Source organism: Camelus dromedarius, chromosome 8, assembly GCF_036321535.1.
Source record: "Camelus dromedarius isolate mCamDro1 chromosome 8, mCamDro1.pat, whole genome shotgun sequence".
NCBI classification, from domain to species: domain Eukaryota; kingdom Metazoa; phylum Chordata; class Mammalia; order Artiodactyla; family Camelidae; genus Camelus; species Camelus dromedarius.
In genome coordinates this window covers 32,052,847-32,073,322 of record NC_087443.1, presented here as the reverse complement: position 1 = coordinate 32,073,322, position 20,476 = coordinate 32,052,847, and the positions used below count along the sequence as shown (strand labels likewise).

Here is a 20,476-nt window from a genome sequence, read left to right as displayed (position 1 = left end):
TATTTGTTAAATGGCATGTATGTTTTATGCTTTTTTTCCATTTGCATTTAATATTTAGTAATACAAAATGGAGGCATGAACCTCAGCTTCCAAATAAGAAATTTAAATTTAACCGTATCATTAAAATCATTAAATCCCATTTCTAGATGACCTCACCAGCATAAAAAGACAAACACACAAAGATGTTCAATCCAGAATTATTTCTTTCAGCCAAACCTGGAAACCAAATCAAAGTCCATTAGTTAGGGATCAACACTAGTTCAGTTATATTACGCACAATAGGCTACTGTGCAGACATAAAAATAGTGTAGATCTGTACCTACTGACAACTATTATGATCCACTACATACTTCTGGGTAAGAAAAGCTCTTTATAGAAGATCATGTATAATATGATCCCATTTGAAGGGAAGTATTAGTACAGTATAGCACTTCTCAAACTTACTGGTCTCAGGAGTCCTGTAGACCGAAAGATTATTGAAGACCCCAAAGAATGTTTGTTTTGTTTATGTGAGATATACAGTATAGACAAAGATACACTGTACTAGAAAATAAAACTAAGTCTGTCTCTCAATTTTTCTGTGAACCTAAAACTGCTCTAAAAAATCTTTAAAAAAAACCTTAAGAATTAAAAAAAAAAGTTTATTTAAAAATAACAATACAGAATCCATTACATATTAACAAAATATATTGTATGAAAAACAACCATATTACCCCCAAAATTAGTAAGAGCGGTATTGTTTCACATTTTTGCCAATCTCTTTTTAACATCTGGCTCAAAAGATTTGGCATTACAGCAAGTTTATTAGTTTATTAGGGCTGGCATAACAAAATACCACAGACCAGGCGGCTTAAACAACAGAATTTATTTTCTCAAAGTTCTGGAGGCTAGAAGTCCAAGATTAAGGGGTTGGTAGATTTGGTTTCTCCTGAGAAACCTCTCTTCCTGGTTTGCAGATGGCTGCCTTCTTGCTGTGTCACACATGGCCTTTCCTCTGTGCATGCACATAACTGATGGTTTTTTGCTGTTGTTGTCAAATGATCCTTTATTGAAGAATTTTCCTTGTTGTTCTTAACTAGCTGAGCATTCCACCGCACCACCACTGGTGTCATCCATGACGTCACGATGGTGGCGACCATCAACATTGCAGTCCAGACTGGGCAGTCCCTGGGATCTCTTTAATGGTTCCAGACAGTTCTCGAGCTAAAGGTAAGTGCCACATCTGGTGGGCAATGTTGACAATCTCATCAAAAATTATTATTTCCATTGCACTTAATGTTTTTCTGTCTCTTGGTCATTCCTCAAGGGCTTTGATGATCAGGGCAGAGGCAGAAGGAACTTCCTCAGTCTGGCCCTATCTGTTCTCAATGTCAGTTTGAGTGTAATTCTCAGACCCTTCCAATCACTGGCTGCTAGGCAATACCATCACCAAACTTTCTTGCAGACAGACCCAGGGGGCTGATCTTGGGAACTAGGGGTGCAATGTTTCTTTGTGTGTCCAAATTTCCTCTTCCTGTAAGGACACCAGTCAGACTGGCTTAGGGCCCACCCTAAGAGCCTCAGCCTCACTTTAACTTAATCACCTCTTTAAAGGCCCCATCTCTAACCACATTTTGAGGTATTGGGGGGTTAGGGCTTAACATATGAATTCTCAGGGGACACAATTCAGCCCATAAAAGCAGGTGTAACTGGAAATAGCTAGTAAGAGCACAGAAGTACTGAGAGCAAACGGAATTAATCTCTAAAAACACGTATCTATAACCTAAACCTACCAACTTACAAAATTCTAGAAAACACAAAAATAAACAAACATAGTATTCCATTAACCATCAGTGTGATGATGTTACTATATGACACAGTCTCTGGAAAACTCCATTATACACTCAGGAGAGAATTAGAGTGAAAAAGGCAAGTTGTATCCTAATATTTTTATCAAAATAGTAGGACCTCACCTCTTCCGCAAAGGATATTAGGGACTCCCAAGTGTCCACAGACCACATTTTAAGAACAGATACAAGCTGTATAACCTCAGGCATATTTCTTAACCTTGTTAAACCTTAGTTTCTAAAATGAGGATAATGATAACACTAACTTAAGTGGGCTTGTAAAGATTTAATGAATTAATATACAAATAAATGACAAATGTGAGCATTCTGCTAACATTAGCTGTTGTTATTTGTAAAAAAAAAAAAAAACACCTAATGATATGATATATGTGCTTAAATATATTCAGAGTAACCTCTGGATGAGGGAATTTATTTTTTAAATATTTAAACTGAAGTATAAAATACACTCTAAAAAAGGCATAAAGTATAATGTGTATAAGCTTGATTTTTCACACAGTGAACTTATTTTAATCTTTGTTTAAGAGATCATTTTATTAACTGCAACAAAAAAGCTATAGGTAAACAACCACAAGAGCAGCCCTTTTCCTCACCTACAGATAGCATCCTTGGGCTTGGCCATCCATCTCCCTGTAGGCATCAAGAGAGAATCGGAGAGATGTTCCTTATCTCAATACCCCTCTAGTGCCATCAGGTTCCTTTTGCCTCCAGGAAAAAGGCACAGAGCAAAAGCAACGCTGAACCAACTTTTGTATCATTATGAAGCTGGATTCTCATCAGAATCCAGTTTAGTAAACTCTGGAGCTCACTTAAAAAATAGCCATGATCAGTAATGCTGATCATGTCTCTATGATAGGTATGAAGTTCATTTGGGGGTAAGTCATTGTGCCCCATCCAAAAAAAAAAAAACATAAAAATTATTCTCCATAACAAAGTTCATTATATAACAACAAAGATCTTGTGTAATAATCGTGGTGAGACTTTTTTTTCCCTCCTCCGCTTAGAGATGTTGAGGGTGAAGTCAGTGACTGAAAAGCCAGCTGGAGCGATGTTAGGTGCAATTTAACGCGATTTCAGTGCAGAATGAGTTGCAAAGTGGTAGTACTAACAGAGACTGGATTATAAACACAGAAGCAAATCCTCCAACCTTTACTCCATTACAGTTTGGAGAGGAGGCCTAGAATCCTGAAAAATTCTTTTAGCCTCATCAAAAATTATTTGCTAATACTGTTGCTCTTTCTTAAAAGTTCTACATCAAAAACACCTGCTATGCCCCCTTCTACAACAGTAGTTAAAACTGTACTTTCTTTAGTTACAGTCTCAAAAATTTATCAACTGGCTTCTAGAAAGAAAATTTAAAACATAAAAATTTATTTTCAATTCTACCAATACCTACCCACTTACAAAATTCTACAAAACACAAAAATACACAAACACACACTCCATTAACCATCAGAGTGATGTCACCATATCACGTAGCTGCTGGAAAACACGGTACAATCAGGACAGAATGACAGTGAAAAAGCAAATAACTTGTGAAAAACTACTTAACAATATGGTAAGGCCTTAAATGCATGGTTACCTTTAAATACTAAATAACACAATTTCCGATTCTGTTAAGCATTTAGTATTTGATATACAAAGTTACATTTTCCAAAGACAAAACTTTTTTTTTTAATTTACTAAAAACACAAGTCATACCTCTGATACCCAAAAGAAGATATCTTTTCTTCCTGGCCAAGGCTGCCCAATGGCAGCTGTCAGAAAGCAACCAGTAAGCAAGAAGCAGCACCGAGATGAGACAAGGGCACTGGACTCCACAGCTGACTTCACTATTCAGTGCTATCCCTGGGAGCACTCATTCCCACACGCCATCTAACAATCAGCAGTGAGCAAGGCAAAAGCTCAACTTAAATAAATAATGAATATTCCCAGCAGAAAGCTCTTTTGGAAAAACCAACCCTGCAGGCACCAATATGTAAGTCCTGGATGAATAATAGAGCTCTGCCAATGAGTAAGTGATGGCAGCACGGTATGCCAACACACACTGACTAAGGGGTCAAACTAAAACTGTATTATAACACTAAAAGAAAAACACAGTTACTCCAGAAATGCATTTATTCACAAATGATCTGTGCAATCACACTGAAAAACAAATCTCTGAGTGTCATACACAGTCCTTCCCATGTCGTGGCCTTAGCACACGGGGTTCTGAATCAGACTTCTCAAACAGACAGTAAGAATAGGAATGAAGGAGACAGAAAAAGAGAAAGAGGCCAAGGAAGCAGACAGGCTGTGAGGAGGGGAAGACAGAGGGGACAGTGGGCTGGAGCTGATGGGCAGGGCAAAGCTGTGCTGGGAGCCCCCCTCCCCACGCTGGCCTGCAGCAAGGAAGGAGTGCCCTCTGTGGCTGACACTCTCACAGCCCTGCTGATATTATTGCTTCAAATGCTGCTGCCCGGAGAAATAAACAGGAACAGAAAAGAGCTACAGTACTGCAAGTCCATCAGTGCCATGGGAAGGGGAGGGTTAGGGTAGGGTGAAAGAACAGGATACTAACAAACACAAAAGGTACCAACTTCAGAAGAAAAAGGACAGATCAAAGTAAAGGGTAAAAATTTTAACTTACTTTGTTAAAGATAAAATTCTGAGTAGTAAAGGAATTGAGAATGGGGTCTCAAAGAGATACTTGGACAGCCATGTTCATAGAGCACTATTCACAATAGCCAAGAGGTGGAAGGAACCCAGTTTCCCTCAATGGAAGACTGGTAAACAAATATGGTACATTGGGCCCTCCATATCCATGGTTCCATATCCACAGAGTCAACCAACTGCAGATCAAAAATATTCAGAAAAAAAATTTCGGAAAGTCACAAAAAGCAAAACTTGAATTTGTTGTGTGCCAGTAACTATTTACCTTGCATTTACACTGTATTTGGTATTATAAATAATTTAGAGATGATTTAAAGTATACAGGAGGAGGGGGAGGATATAGCTCAAGTGGTAGAGCAAGCATGCACGAGGTCCTGGGTTCAATCGCCAGTACTGCTATTAAACAAACAAACAAACAAACAAACATAATACCTCCTCCCTCCCGCCCCCCACAAAAAATAAAGTATATAGGAGGGTATGCATAGGTTCTATGCAAATACTATGCCATTTTATATAAGGGACTTAACATCCAGATATGGAGGGAGGTCCTGGAAGCCAGGGAAACTGAGGGGTAACTGTATACACATACAGTGGAATATTATTCAGCCTTAAAGAGGAAGCCCGGTCACACACTACAACATGGATGCACCTTGAGGACATTACGCTAAGCAGAATAAGCCAGTCACAAAAAGACAAATACTGTATGATTCCACATATATGAGGTATCTCAAGTAGTCAAATCCACAGAAATAGAAAGCAGAATGGGAGTTAGCAAGGGCTTGGGGGAGAGGGGAAAGAAGAGTTGTTTAAGGGGATTTCAGATTTTTAAGATGAAAAGGCCCTGGAGATATTTCACAAGACAAATATACTTAACACTAGTGAACTGTACTCTAAAAAATGATTAAGAGGGTAAATTTTATGTTATCTGTTTTTTACCACAATAAAAAAAAAATTTTTGGGTAGTGATTAAAAGTTAAGAGTACAAGGAGAAAGGGAAAAATACAAACCTTCTAGAAACTGTAGACATTTGACCTAGGTACAGAGATTAATAAGATCACACATCTGTAATTCTAATTATTAATACAAAAGAGTTCAATGGTGGGGGCAAAATCAGTAGGTATAGAAGGAATAACGCGAATGTGAGCTCCAGTGGGCTTCAGAGGTACATTTCCGGAGAAGAGCTTTGGAAAGAAAGGCAGACCCTGTGAAAGATGAACACGCCAAAGGTTATAGGCATTAAGTTCTCCCCCTGTGCCCACAGCCATCTTGGCTGATTGTCTGATAACTGTGGACAACCATTAGACAGCATGGTGTCCTCAGGGAACCACCCAGGGAAGTTACCACCCAAATTTCCACATCCCTCCTTGGCAATTAAAATGATACTTTTCCTTAGCACCTTGTCAGGATGTTCAATTTCGAGTGCTTCCCGAGATCCACCTCAGGAGAAGTCAATCTGTCCACAGGAGGCATAGTTTCCAAAGCTGTCTACTGAGAACCTCTGAGAGATGTGAATTGAATTGAGCTTTAGGGTACCAAAGTAGAAGTTCTCAAAGAGCTGAAAAGGAAGAATAAAAACCCAGAATGAATATCCAAAGAATATCACAGATGAAAATATTAAATGTGAAAACACCACAATAATCCCAACAAAGTCCTGTGCTTTCTTGTCAGTATTTATTCTGAAAAAAGATCCTGGAGAGTGGGAATGGGAGTGGGAATGGGAGTGAGAACGGAACAGCAGCTCTTCTCTGATTAGTTGAATAGGCTCCTCTGACAAAACGCACTAGAGAAAGGAGTCTGAAAAGTCAATTCCAAAATGCATCTACTGAGCAGATATGATCAAGAACTTGTAACAAACATCCCAGGGCCATACCCTGATACACAGGACCTACCAAGGCTGCTCCTGTGACTTTCAGTGACTGACCAGGGAGGATGTTAGTTCTGTTACAGCCAGGATAAAATTTGATATAATACATTCCTCCACCTAGTCAACATTTATTAGAAACACTAACTAAAATAAACAGAAGATAAGGTTCCTGCCCTACAAATGATTCTGATAACCCACTGAGGAATACAGAACACTTACACACACCAAACAGCCAGAGGAACACTTCTACTGGATGATAAAACAAGTACAAATGATAATATTTATCAAAAACCTTTCATCAGGCTTTGGATTCAAGCCAGCATCCTAAAGTAAATGCTCTTTATTACAATTCTTATTTAAAAAGCTTTCAACTTTGTCAGAGGGAGGGATGAACCACACTCTGAGAAAGACCTATTCTGGTGATTAGCACATTTACAAGACAGAATCCAAAATGACATCAGAATTCATCCCAGAAAATTAAGCCACACTGCTTAGATAAGGAGTGTCAAAAGAGTAAAGGGCTGACCTTCTTCTGTTAAGATGCAAGAACTGCTCTTTTTTAAAATGTCAGTAAGATCCCGAGAAAGCCTTTCAATACACAAACCAGCAATGCTTGAACAGAACCTGAGGGTGAGACCTTTGCACATTAGCAAGAGACTGTCTTGTCTCTTCACTTATTTTTATACTATTTCTGCACCATGGACTCCAGCCACTGTCGCCTTTCCTCTTCCTGCAATTAATAGCCTAGCAAAATGCCTGAGGTTCATTAAAGGGTAACTTTCTAAAGCCCAGTAAATATTGATTCTTCAATATGGCATCAACTTGACCCCAAAGATCTATTTAGAGGCTGTCCGCCGCATTGTCTTGTCTTTCAGAAAGGTGATCAGCTCTTGCCTGCACTGATTTACACAATTAACTTTTCTTCCTGGCTTTGGCAGCCTGTTCAAACCATATCCACCCTTTTGTGTAAAGAAATACAGCCTGAAATATTTATCGGCTAATCCCTTTGCTGAACATTAATTTGAGGTGAAAGTCACGTCGACAAAACTGACAGATTTATAGCTTTACAAACTGAAGCCTTCTAGATACAAAAAGACATAACCAAAGGGCCAATAGAAGACAAAACAAAACTACAAGGGAACTGATCTTTCAACAGATTACTCTTCAGGGACTAGCAGCCTATGAATCCTCTACCTTCTTTTCTCTGTGCCTGTGTTTCCAAGTGGTGGAGACACCACAGCTAGGAGCTGGAAAGTGACTTACCTCCAACTTCACCTTGCCTTGTACTTATAACCCCCAGATGGCATGATTTGCTAGGAAGATTTCTCATGCTTTGAGGTTTAAAGCAAAGAGTAAACGGTGATAACGAAGTTAGCCGGGATGTGATTTCAATGCAGTAATTACAAAAATTAAGAGAGAAGACTGAAAACAAATTCTCATGCTCCCTTAAGGCAAAAGCAGCTGGTGGAAAACGTGAAGTCAGTCTAAACTTAGGCCAGGCACATGGGGCTAGGTAGCTATGGGGAGACGACACCACCCACTGCATGAAATCATGAGGGCAAAGACTCAACTGATGAACAAGTCAAAGTACCTCCCTTGTAAACCGTAAAGCACTACTGAAAATTACATACTTCTATGATGTTAATAACATCTCTCTGCTCTTCTTAACCTGTCCTTATTCTACCTTCATAGTTGCCATCTTCTTCCATACCTTCTGATAATGTCATAATCAAATGGATTTCTCATCCAAAGTCCCTACTGCAGTGTCAAGCCTCGTTTTAGCCTTTGTCTCTGTGTTCTTGTTCTGTGTGTTTATAATGATTCAGTAACAAATTTTTCATAGTTATTTTATTGTTTAGTCATTGTTGTATCTTTAATCCTAAGTCCTTCTTTTAGTTCTGCCAATTATTTCTAGTGACTCATTAAACTATAAGCTTTACAGAAGAAGGATCTTTTATGTTCTTCAAAGCTGAATGCTACTGTATGCTGTTACTGTACCTAGTAGACTGTATATGATCAAACAGTATTTGCTGGATAAAATAACAAAAATGAATGTCGTAGATGTCTGTGTACTTCATGTTGGAAAAAAAAAAACTATGATGTGGTCTTGTTTAGATGGATTTTAAAATCTTATTTATAGATTGCCACCCAGGAATCCTTGAACAAGACTTACCTAAATGGTATTACCTCTAATCATATCTCAGTTGGAACTAGTTGTCAAGAAAGAATTTATAGGTAGTAATGGAAATTTTACATATTCCTTTACATTTCTATGTCTCTCTCATTTATCAAAGCCTAGTCTAAGCTCACATTTCTGATCTGGAAGTCACTGAGCACCCGATGTTGTGCATTTTCATGTAAAGAGACGTATGACATGGTTCTGTCTCCCAGGCACTTGCCATCTGCTATGGGAGACGGGGCATGTGTCAGAACAGAAGTATGCTGATGACATGAGTGTGTGTATCTTATGAAAAGTTACTGTATTATGTATTCAATTTAAAAAGTTTACCTAAAATAATACAGGAGGAGAGGTACAGGCAATGAATAAATGCAGTGGGAGGTAAGAAAACAAGAGACTTAGAGGGCTGAGGCATCTAGATAAATCACCTGGAAGAGACAAAAATAAGCTGGGCCTTGTAGCAAGTCTACGACTTAGTGGAGAGGAGGGAGGGCAGCATCAGGGGAGAAATGGGTATGGAGGGCCAGGCTGAGTAGACCAGGTTATACGTTTGGAGGGTTCTTAAAAAGAAGTGGTGAAAAAGACTAAGGCTACAGCCATAAGGAGGATGAGTCAGACTAAATGGGGCCCTGAGGGTCAGGTTCAGAAGTTAGACTACATTCTAGACCGGGGGTGGGGGAGCACTGAAAGCTTCTGAGTAGGTTGGTGGCCCAAGATGAGAACATGTTTTAGGGAAGTGAATCTGGGTGCGGTATACTGTGCAGACTGGAGAAAGGAACTCGAGAAGAAAGAAAAGGAGACAGGGTAACAGTTAAGTCATGAGACACTGAGTGTCTTAACTAAAACAGTAGTAGTGGGCTTGGAAAGACTGGAGCAGATGTGAACTACTATGAATGAAACACAAAACACACTCTGTGGTTTTCTAGATGAGAGGAAAGAGACAGGAAAAAAAAAAGATGAATTTGTAGCACAGTTAAGTGTAAGTACATCACCATAAAAAAACTTTACAATTGTCTTTGTTTTTATTGAGTAGTAGTTCTTTATACATTATGGAAATGAACCCTCTGTCTGTGTGATGAACTGCAAATATATCTTCCCCCCAATTTGTCACTTGTCTTTTGACTTTGCTTTTGGTGGTTTTTACCGTGTCAATTTAAATTTTTATAAACTCAAACGTAACAGGAGATTTTTTTTTTTTAAAAAGTTACCCAATGCCAATATTGTTCTATATTAAAAGGTCAGAACACCAAATATATTACTATTGACAGCAATGCTAATAACATAAAGATCTTAACGGCCAAAGTTTACTGAGCAAGCATGTATGCCAGGCATGATACCTGGGGCTCCAGGACTGCCTCCTCACAGCCCCAAGAAGCAGATACTATTATTAATCCTCATTTTATCCTTGAACCTGAGGCTTAAAAGGCTAAAGTAACTTGCCCAAGAATACACAGAAAGCAAACAGTGAAAAACTGAAATTCATTACACTGGAAAAGAAAAAAAAATTAAGACTCAAACCCAGGTAGCCTAACTCTAGAGTCCGAGCTCTTGACAGCCTGCTCTCTCCAGCCTCTCCCAGTGGCCAATGCCCCTCCAAACACAGCCCTGTTGAGACCACGATGAGGAAGCCTGGCTCACAAAACCCCCAAAGATTGAAATGAACACATTCGTGCATGTGTTCTTCCTGCTTTCACCATCACCTCTTATCCTGGACCTGGTTAAAAAAAATTAGCTCTAGTTCAGCTAGAAGAATTTTAATTGAATTCTGGATGAAAATAAGCACACATCAACTAAATGGCTCCATTTAATTCCATACCTGAATGGAGAAGAGGAGAAAGCTCAAACTACAAGTTTAAAAAAAGAAAAAAGAAACCTGGTTGCTCTTTATAGCCTAAAGTAGTTTAAGAAGAGCAAAGTGGTCCATTGTTTAGAAAATAAAAGAGCTCACAGGAAAAATTTAAATTAAAAAAGAACCATGGCAAGGTATTTAAGTCGTGTTGAGATTTTTTTCTCCTCACTGTTGTTTTATAACAACTCCCTTGGGGATTTTGAAACCTAACCCACTTTCTTACCAAAAACATTTCTTTCTCTGACACGCACACATAGAGCCCTGTTGTGTTGGAACTCCAGCATTTATCAAAGCTTGCTGTAAAGGAACAAAACAATGAACAGCTGCACAAAACTACAAATATTTGATAAGGAAATAAAAATAGAATTTAAGACTGCCTATATTTGTGATATCACTTGTAGGTAATATGTAGACTTGGACGATTTAAGAAGAAAATTTTAAACTCAAGTATAAGCATGACATTTGAAAACTGTTATGCGTACAGCTGCTGTCCTTCATTGATTACAGTTATCTTCAGAAAGTTAAACAAACTTTTCCTATCACCAAGTACAGAGACAAACATGGACCATCAAGATGAAAGGTTTCTGGTCAAAACCAAAGCTTCCCTGACAGAATCTCAAGACACAGATCCAACCATCCTGCTGTCCTCTCCTCACATGACCATTTAGTTTGTACACAGTTGTTTCCTGGGGAGAACCAGGAGGGACTATTGATTTCTGGCAGTGTTGTAGTACACACTGGAAGAAAACAAACAGCAAGAGTTAAGGGCTATTCTTAACCTGGTCATTTTTCCTTGCATTCATTTCAGACCTTCTACTCCTTCCTCCCAGGTCCTTTGACACAACCCTAAAAGACCAGATATAACTCCACATGTGACTAGGGTGCAAGGATGAGCCTGAACATCTCAGATAGAGGTGGGGAGGAGGGTGGAGGGGAACCTTCTCATATCTGTGACCTCAAGCTACAAAACTGAATGAGCGGCCAATCCTCAACAGCATAAGGACTAATGTGCTGGGGATCCCTGTCCATTTGGCTTCCCAAATAAGACTCCTTCTTGTTCTTCAATCTTAGACAAAGTAGTGGTCACTCTTTTCAAAGATCTCTCCTTTAAGAAAATCTATTTCTTGTGCTGGGTGGCCTCAGTGAACTACTTGTCAAAAAGAGGAAATGTAGTTGTGAAGTCCAACATAACAATTCAAAATATGGTAAGTCCTGATAAAAGAAATAAAAGCAAAAATAAACAAATGGGATTCACTTAAATTTAAAAGCTTTTGCACAGCAAAGGAAGCCACTGACAAAATGAAAAGACAACCTATGAATGGAAGAAAATATGTGCAAATGATATGACTGACATGGGGTTAATATCCTAAATATATATACAGTTTATATAACTCAATATAAAAAAAATCAAACAATTCAATTAAAAAATGGGCACAAGACCTCAATAGACATTTTTCTGAAGAAGACATACAGATAGCTAAAAGGCACATGCAAAGATTTTCAACACTGCTAATCATCAGAGACATGCAAATCAAAACAATGAGATACATCCTCACGCCTGTCAGAATGGCTATCGTCAAAAGGTCTACAAGTAAAAAACGTTGGTGAACACAACATTGTAAATCAACTATACTTCAATTAAAAAAAAAAGGAAAAAAAATGTTGGTGAGAGTGTGGAGAAAAGGGAATCTTTGTATACTGCTGGTGACAATATAAACTGGTGCAGCCACTATGGAAAACAAAATGGAGGTTCCTCAAAAAACTAAAATTAAAACTACCATAAGATCCAGCTTTTCCACTCCTGGGTATATATCCAAAAAAAATCAAAAACACTAATTCAAGAAGATACATACACCTTGATATTCACAGCAGCACTATTTACATAATAGCCAAGATATGGAAGCAAACTAACTATTTATCAACAGATGAATGGATAAAGAAGATGGTGTATGTACACACACATATACACACAGAGGAATATTACTCTGCCATAAAAAAGAATGGCATTATGTCATTTGCAACAATGTGGCTGAATCTAGAGTATTATGCTTAGTGAAATAAGTCAGACAGTAAAAGACAAATACCGTATGTTATCACTTATATGTAAAACCTAAAAAATAAGACGAATGTATAAAGTAAAAGGGAAACAGATTCACAGGTATAGAAAATAAACTAGTAGATACCAGTGAGGAGAAGGAAGGGAGGAGGGACAAGACAGGGGTATGGGAGTAAGAGACACAAAATACCATGTATAAAATAGATAAGCAACAAGAACATATCATACAGCATGGAGAATTTTAGCCATTATTTTGGAATAACTTTAAATGGAGTATAATCTATAAAAATATTGAATCATTCTGCTGTATACCTGAAACTATTGAAAATCAACTTCAATTTTTTAAAAATGTAAGTCCTATGAAATTTACAGTCATCCCTGGTATACATGAGTTAAACTAACCCTTAGAACATAATCTGGTGCAACTGAAAATAAGTACTGGTGCTCAATTAATGCAAGTATTTAGAAGGATGCAGTGGGTCCTGTTCCCCACCACCGCCCAAGAAAGGATGCTTTCTATTGGTTTCCCGTATGGCAATTAGACTTTTGAAATCTAAAGTAAACAGGAATAGCAAATACACACTACTTTGAAGTTTTCCCAGTGTTTTTCTTCAATAATCTGTTTTACAAACTTCTATTTCTCACAATTACCCCCTGTTTACAGATGATAGTAACAATAATAACACTATTTTGTACTTAATAATAATGCTCACCCGCCCACCTCCCTACCAGAGATGGTATGAGGATGAATGGAAGAAAGTCTGACAGGCACTCTGAGTTCTTTGGGAAGGCACTCTCACAGGAAGCCTTGCTGAGGCTAAACAACACCTTTCATCTCAGGATCTAAAAGTATCTCACAAAGCTCAGCTCATTAATAACCCTTCAGAAAATTGCCGTGATATAAACCAGAGCTCAGCTTTATTATCTCCATTTAAAAGACAAGAAACAGAGACAGGCTAGGACCACTAACATTGTGATATAAGATTAAGAGTTTCTGCTTTAAGATTGCAAATGTTAACCACTATATATAAAAATAGATAAAAAACAAATTTCTTCTGTATAGCAAAGGGAACTATATTCAATATCTTATAACTTTTAATGAAAAAGAATATGAAAGCAAATATATGCATATATATTCATGACTGGGACACTATGCTGAACACCAGAAATTGACACATTATAACTGATTATACTTCAATTAAAAAAAAAGTTAAAAAAAAAAAAGTTCCTGGGACCAGGCATAGAACACAGGTTGGTATAAGGCCTTGTCCACAAGGCAGGGTGCATGTGCCTCACAATCTGAATAACAAATCTGTACCAAAAATGCCAAGTGGGGAAGAAGTTCCATCCTTGGGCTATGCAAATGCAATCAGACAGCAAAGTAAGGGTTCACTTGGTTTTGTGGCCAAGAAAGAGAAACAAGTAATGTGAAAAACTATAATCACAGCCCTTGGAAGATCCTAATTACAACAAACAAATAACGGCATATTTCAAAGCATTCTTCTGAAATTGGCCTCTAGGTACAAGATTGATAAGACTTTAGGTAGTAAACAGAAAGATACGGACACCAGACTAAAAATATAATAGATCTGAAAAACATCACAGCTCTTCATGTCATATTACTAATCTTAGAATTACGATCACAAGTAAGTTTTTTCCCCACCACAGATAAGTTCCGCTTGTTAAAATTCCCCACCCCTCCCCCCCAAAAAAGATTGAGTTTCTGCCAAGGTAGCAGGCAATTCAAATTCTCAAGCCCTCCTATACCTTGCATTTTCTTCTGGCTACCTGAGCGATTACTCGTAAAGAGAGCAAATGTGGGAGATACGAAGAGACAGAAGGAAAATGGAGATCCAATGCATCCAGAGGTCAAAAATACCTTCCATCTACTTAAAAAATATTCATATAGGCTGCACTCACATGGATTCTTTCTAAACATCATCACAAAAGAACAAAATGGGGCCTAGTCACACCAAGGCAGGCCATGTCACTCTATACAAACACACACACTTCATCTGGAAACCAAAGATAGAAACTTCTTTTCTATTGAAGAAAAGAGGTTAAAACAGTCCTTAGGGCAAACTCTCTTCCTCAATTTCTCCATTCTTAAACAGGGACAATACCTTACAGGATACTCAGCAGTCACAGGAAGATAAATTATAAGATGGAATTTTGAGCTCTATTAATAGCTGTTGCTCACTGACTGTAACCTCCAATGCATCATTAAAGGACAAAAAGCAGCTTCCTTAAAAGAAAAAAGAAAAGGTCTACTAGAAACTCTGATAGCTACCAGTCTCTGCAGTCATCATCTGGTCTCACAGGACTATAATATTTTTAAAGACCAGAATAGAAACATCTACTTCAGAATAAAAGGCAATGTAGTTGTTAGGTGGTTACTATCCTAGAGACATCTCCAAACACAGCCCTAACTCTGCCTGAGATCACATTCAATTTGAAACCTCAAACTGCAGGGATCAGTGGTGAGAGAGCCAATAATAGCTAATAATAGCCAATAAAAAGAGGACATAATGTACTTCCAGAAGGCTGGGGGCACCTCAGATCCAAGAAGCAAGTCAAGGCCAGTCTGTGGGAGGAGTAATTCTTATCATCAGTTGTCTCTAAAAGGAAAGCAGCAAGAAGGATGTGAAGCAGTGAGCTATGATTTCTCTACCTATCAAGATGTCACTCCTGCTTTGCACATCTCTGTTAAAGCAGTACCAAAAAGCTTGCATGTAGCCAGAGCCCAAATCCCACCTCCACTGACTGAAATAGCAAAGGAACATTATCAGGCTCCTTGCACAGAATGGGAACGTGAACTTCCCTCATTGATTCTGTTCTCCCAAACCACCTGCCTGTCTTGGCTGCAGCGAGCATAAGCGATGTTATCGGCTTGACCTAAGGAGGAGCCAGGCAGAAAGAAGCCAGACAAACAGCCAGGGAATGAAGGCTTTAAAATTTCCTTCAAATAATTACTCAGGGTTGCACTTTTGGATGTCTGGCCTGCACCTCACTGCTGACATAAAGATTATCAAGTTTAAGATTCTGCTGGTAAGGCCAAATGACCTACTAGAGAGTGAATTAAAACCGCTATATACAAACAGGATGCCAGGCATTCTGCTGAGCACCTCAATACTCAGAATGCCAAGGGACTTCCCCTCCCTGCAGAGCCTTTCAATTTTAAAAGGTAGCAAGAAAAAAATGTGAGGTGGAGGTAGGAGGCAGGAAGAGAGAAGAGGCCGTGCTGACACGGCTGAAGAAGCCAGACTTCATCTTGGCACACAGCAGCATGCTCTGCCCAGCTGGCCGGTTTCCACAGCAGCATGCAGAATTAGCATCAGTGATGGGCCGCTGGGAGTTTAGTTTGCTGCAAAATCTCTTCCAGAGCAAGCCCTGCCTTGAGGCATGGATATTACTGCTTCAACAGGACAAAACTGCCCCAGGTGGCTGCTGGCAAGCAGGGACTCTTCAATGCCCTAAGAAAGGCAGGTGCCCTCTCAGGACTAATAATGCTTCTGCAGATAAATTCTTTCCTTCAGAAGAAGGCTGCTTAATGCTCATTCACATCTGTTACCACTCCTACTTTCAGTTTGGTCATCTTCCCTCAGAGATTATTCACAACTGTCCTTCAAACAATAGCAGAAGGTAAGTGTTTGATCTTTGTATCACAGGTGAGAAATGAAGTGTCAAGTCAGCAGAAAGGAATCCCTGAACGGGAGCACTGGGGTCAGCAGCAGGGATGATTTCTGCTCAGCCTGGGGGTCTCCAGGCAAGTGACTTTAGGGAGGCCGGGCACAAAGCAAGAAGGGAGAAAACAAGGTCAAACGGCGCAGCTGTCTCCATTCCCGCTTTTCCAGCAGGAGAACAGCAACCAGAAGCTGAAGAGCAAATGAGATGCCCCTTGGCAACATCAGAGTATACACACGCATAAAGAAAATTTCTTTACAAGAAAAATAGCTGGGTTTGAAATGCTTCCTTGGAAGATGAGAGGCTGCCACATGTTATCTTGGAGTTTCAACTAAGACATCTGATCTTATTAGACAATGAGATGTGAAGTACTTTGTCCTCCGTCAGGACCATAGGAAACCTGCCTCAGTAGCACCGCGGGAGCCCTTATCTATTATGACACACACTGACTTGTCTATAGTCCAGTCCAGATGGCCCCCTTACCCTCTGCAAAGGTGTGGGCTAAATGTCAAATAAGCAAAAGGCCTTAGAAGAGGGAGCTGCAAGACCTCTACAATTCAAAAAACTGGTACCAATGTTTTAACCTACAGCTGGGAGAATAAACTTTGAATTGGCATTCTGATTGACTTACATCCTGTTTTTCTAACTTTTATTTTGTAATAATAATGTTCACATGTGAGCACTAATTCTAAAATTGATTCACCACTGTGATATGGGAATCAGGACATTATTTCTTAAGAAGTCACCACAGTTTCATGGCACTGTGAACTTCACTCTCATTTCTTTTATCACTTTCCACAGTGTCCTCTAATATTTGGAATAACACTTAGACACTGTTGGCACCAAGCCACCTAACAACCTAACATGGTTTAATTTGGTCTGATCTCTAAACAATACGCTGTCTCAAAAGAAGACAGTGCCCTGTCACCATCTCTGGGTACAGATTTATTTTCGGCTACTGGTATGTTTACACTGTAGCTAAAAAACCGCAATGGAATATGTACATACAGTGGAATATTATTCAGTCTTAAAAAGAAACTAAATCCTGATACGGGCTACAACATGGATGAAACCTGGAAACATTATGTAATTGAAATAAGCCAGAAACAAAGACAAACATTGTATAATTCCACTTACATGATGTACATATAGGAGCCAAATTCACAGAGACAGAAAGCAGAATAATGGTTGCCAAGGGCAGAGGGGAGGAGGGAATGAAGAGTTATTGTTTGATGGGTACAGAGTTCCAATTTGGGATGATGAAGAAGTCATGGAGATGGATGGTGGTGATGGTTATACAACAACGTGAATGTGCTTATTAATGCCATTGAATTACACACTTAGTTGGTTAAAATGGTAAATCTTATGTATATTTTATCACAATTTAAAAAACCACAATGAACCCAAGGGAATCATAACCCAATTCACTTCCTTTGTGAACTACACCGAAAATGATACACTAGACCCCTAGCAATAAATACATAAAAAGATAAATATTTCCCACAATAGGAACAGGTACCCTGTTCAAAAAGTTCAAAGGAATGGGATTAGAGGGACTAAACAATGACTATTTACCCCCACCCCATCCCCTCAACAAAGACACCAATGTGTAGCTTAGTGTTTTATATTTTGTAGGTATTCAATATTTACTTTTCATCCTGATAAGAACTAGAAGTAATTTTAAGGAAAGTAATTTTAATCTCTTAATTCCTTTTACTCTCATTGTCTGTGCCAAATCACGACCCATTTCTTGTCATTGTGTAGGTTAGACCCTTCCAAACCCATCATTCCCTACCTGAGCCAAGACAACGCATTAAGTACTCCAGTACCACTGCAAAGATGAAGAACCAATAAACATAAACTCAAAAGAGGGTGAAGGGAGGCAAAAACATCTTGCATGAAGAGACAGCAACAGACCAGAGAAGGTGCATCTTTTCGGATTGTTAGCTCTGTTAAAAATCAGCCAAGTAGGTTTTCCGGTTTCATTTTAATGATGATTTTGCCTCACTGACAGTCACATCTTAGGTTGCACTCGTTAGTGTTTTAAGACTTTACTTTCCAGGCAAAGTGACACATAAAACAAATTCAGAGGATAAGTTTTGGTGAATATTGCTTGGATTTGAATCATTCCTCTGCCCCCAAGCCCAACCCAATAATCTAAAACAAGAATGTACAAAACCAAATTGAAGCAAACTACATTTTTCCTTATATATCTGATGCTGTAAGAAACTGCCCAATCACCTGTCAGAAGTCTTTCACATTTTTTAACATATAATACATTATTTCTATTACTAGCAAAATATGAAAAGCCCCTAATGATTTCTTGCATCTCCCATTTCCACAAGTCTTATTTTATAATCATCAGGAATGGAGGTGGAGCCATATTTTATCACTAACAGTGCAGAGCAACAGTGGCCATATTTTGGCAAGATGTCTTGTCACAGGTTCCTCCCTAAATGCCACACTTTTCTGATATTCATACTAATTATAAAATTAGAATGATTACCCACCAGCTCACTGGTCTTTATCTTTCATTCAATACTTTTTAATTAATACATTCTGTAATAAGGCATAAATGAAAATGCAAAAAAAAAAATCACTGTTCATGTTTCAAGTTAACGAGAGCACACAACACAGAAACACAAAATTAGTTTTGGATGTATTTTTAAATAAAAGGAATTTAAGTGTAAATTCAAGTTCATTATTATCCTTATCAGCTGTACCTTGCTATGTGAAGTAATAAAGTTGCAATCAAATTTAATTGAAAAATGAGCTTCACATACTAATGGAGGACTGTGAGGTATAAGCTACAGGTATATTTGACTTGAGGCTCTCTTGAATTCAGTAAACTTATTTTTAAAATGAAGTAAACATTTGCTAGAAAAGAGTTCTGTAAGCAGAAATTCAATAGGACTGACTGCTGTTAATGACATGACATTAGTTACGTCTATGACATAACCAATACATCTCTAGGGTCTATTAAATATGAGCATCAAATCTAGCCATAAAGCAGGAAGCTGCACTGGGTGAAATAAGAGAAAATTAAACTAAACACTACTCTTTAAGACAGGGGTCAGCAAACTTTTCCCATAAAGGGTCAGGTGGCCATGCGGTGTCTGTCACAACTACCTAACTTCGATAGTGCAAAAGCAGTCAGAGGGCCACACACACAGGTGACAGGCCAAATTTGGTCTTTAGAAAAGAGCTTGCCAGCTCCTGCTCTGAGAGTTTACAATCTCAAGTACAGGGCAAAAAATATCCCCTAGGGCAAACAAAGTCTTTTTTTTCTTCTCCTCTTCCAAAATCTGATTTCTAAAGGAAACGGTTTTAGCGAGCCAATCCAGAAAAGCTTCCCAAGTGTCTGCCAAGTGCAAGAGATACCACTAAGCGGTGAGGGGCACGTGACCCATCTCTGCACAAAGTAAGGAGAGGAGGGGAGGTATGGAGAGGCGGAAGCACACCATCGACTTGGGACAGTCCTCACCACTGTGGAGTTTTCATCACTGTGGAGGAGTTAACACCTGTATCAGACTTTGAAGAATAAGTAGGATTTGGATAGAATAAGACTGCAGTGAAAGAAAAAGACAGATAAGGACAAATCCTTAAGAAGTGACTATATCAGGCAGTGAATTTTTAAAAAAGAAAAAAGTAGATACAGAAGCAGGGAAAAAGAACCAGGAAAGCCAACTGCCACTGAAGCCAAGAGACAAGAACATTTGAAGGAGAAATGGGCTTAAAACGCTCAATGTGGTTACTAGGGAAAAAATAAAAGTAGGTCAAGGCACTGACTAAACAAGGGGTATCTGTGACTTTTTACAATGATGTTTCAGTATAATGGTAAGAGGTGAGAGATAGGTTTCATGGAATTAAATAGGAAACAGTTTGAAAGGGATCCTGGTAGGAAGAATGGCTTTATAGAGAAATGGACTCATTCTTTAAACAAAACAAAACAAAACAAAACAAAACAAAACAAAACAAAAACATTCTAGTGAAAGATGCAGCTACCTTATTAGTAGCTTGCTTGAATATAAAACAGCCTCATCAGGAAGTTGTTCATTACAGTAAATTCTTATTTCCTTTGAAATCAAATGGCCCAAATTTTGTGGTTAAGATTGGGAACTGATAAAAGTTGTATCTATCCTAAACACTGGAACAAAACACAGGCAAGACTTCAACAAACTTTTCTGGAAGGTGGTTATTGAAAAAAATAACAAAACCCACAACCATAACAAATGGTTAGTGTCCTATTACCCTCCCACGTGCACGTCTGTCTTTTCTTTTATATTTTTTTAATTAAACAATTTTTTTATGTTGACATACTTCCAGACTTACTGAAAAGTTACAAAAA

General features: G+C 38.5%; 1 protein-coding gene across 6 annotated transcripts in view; it reads right to left on the bottom strand.

Moving 5' to 3' along the window:
* ASCC1 (activating signal cointegrator 1 complex subunit 1) overlaps window positions 1-20,476 on the bottom strand; it is an 87,685-nt gene that overhangs the window by 2,132 nt on the left and 65,077 nt on the right. For 5 of the 6 annotated variants that reach the window (XM_010984188.3, XM_031461100.2, XM_031461101.2 and 2 more), the window contains exons 10-11: window positions 5,893-6,051; window positions 851-5,698 (exon numbers count right to left, since the gene is read on the bottom strand). The exons of the other annotated variant lie outside the window; for it this stretch is intronic. In XM_010984188.3, the coding sequence (XP_010982490.1) occupies window positions 5,935-6,051 (117 nt within the window). In that variant the 3' untranslated portion in view covers window positions 851-5,698; window positions 5,893-5,934. Of the gene's footprint in view, window positions 1-850; window positions 5,699-5,892; window positions 6,052-20,476 lie in introns of those variants that run through there. 6 annotated transcript variants of the gene reach the window in all.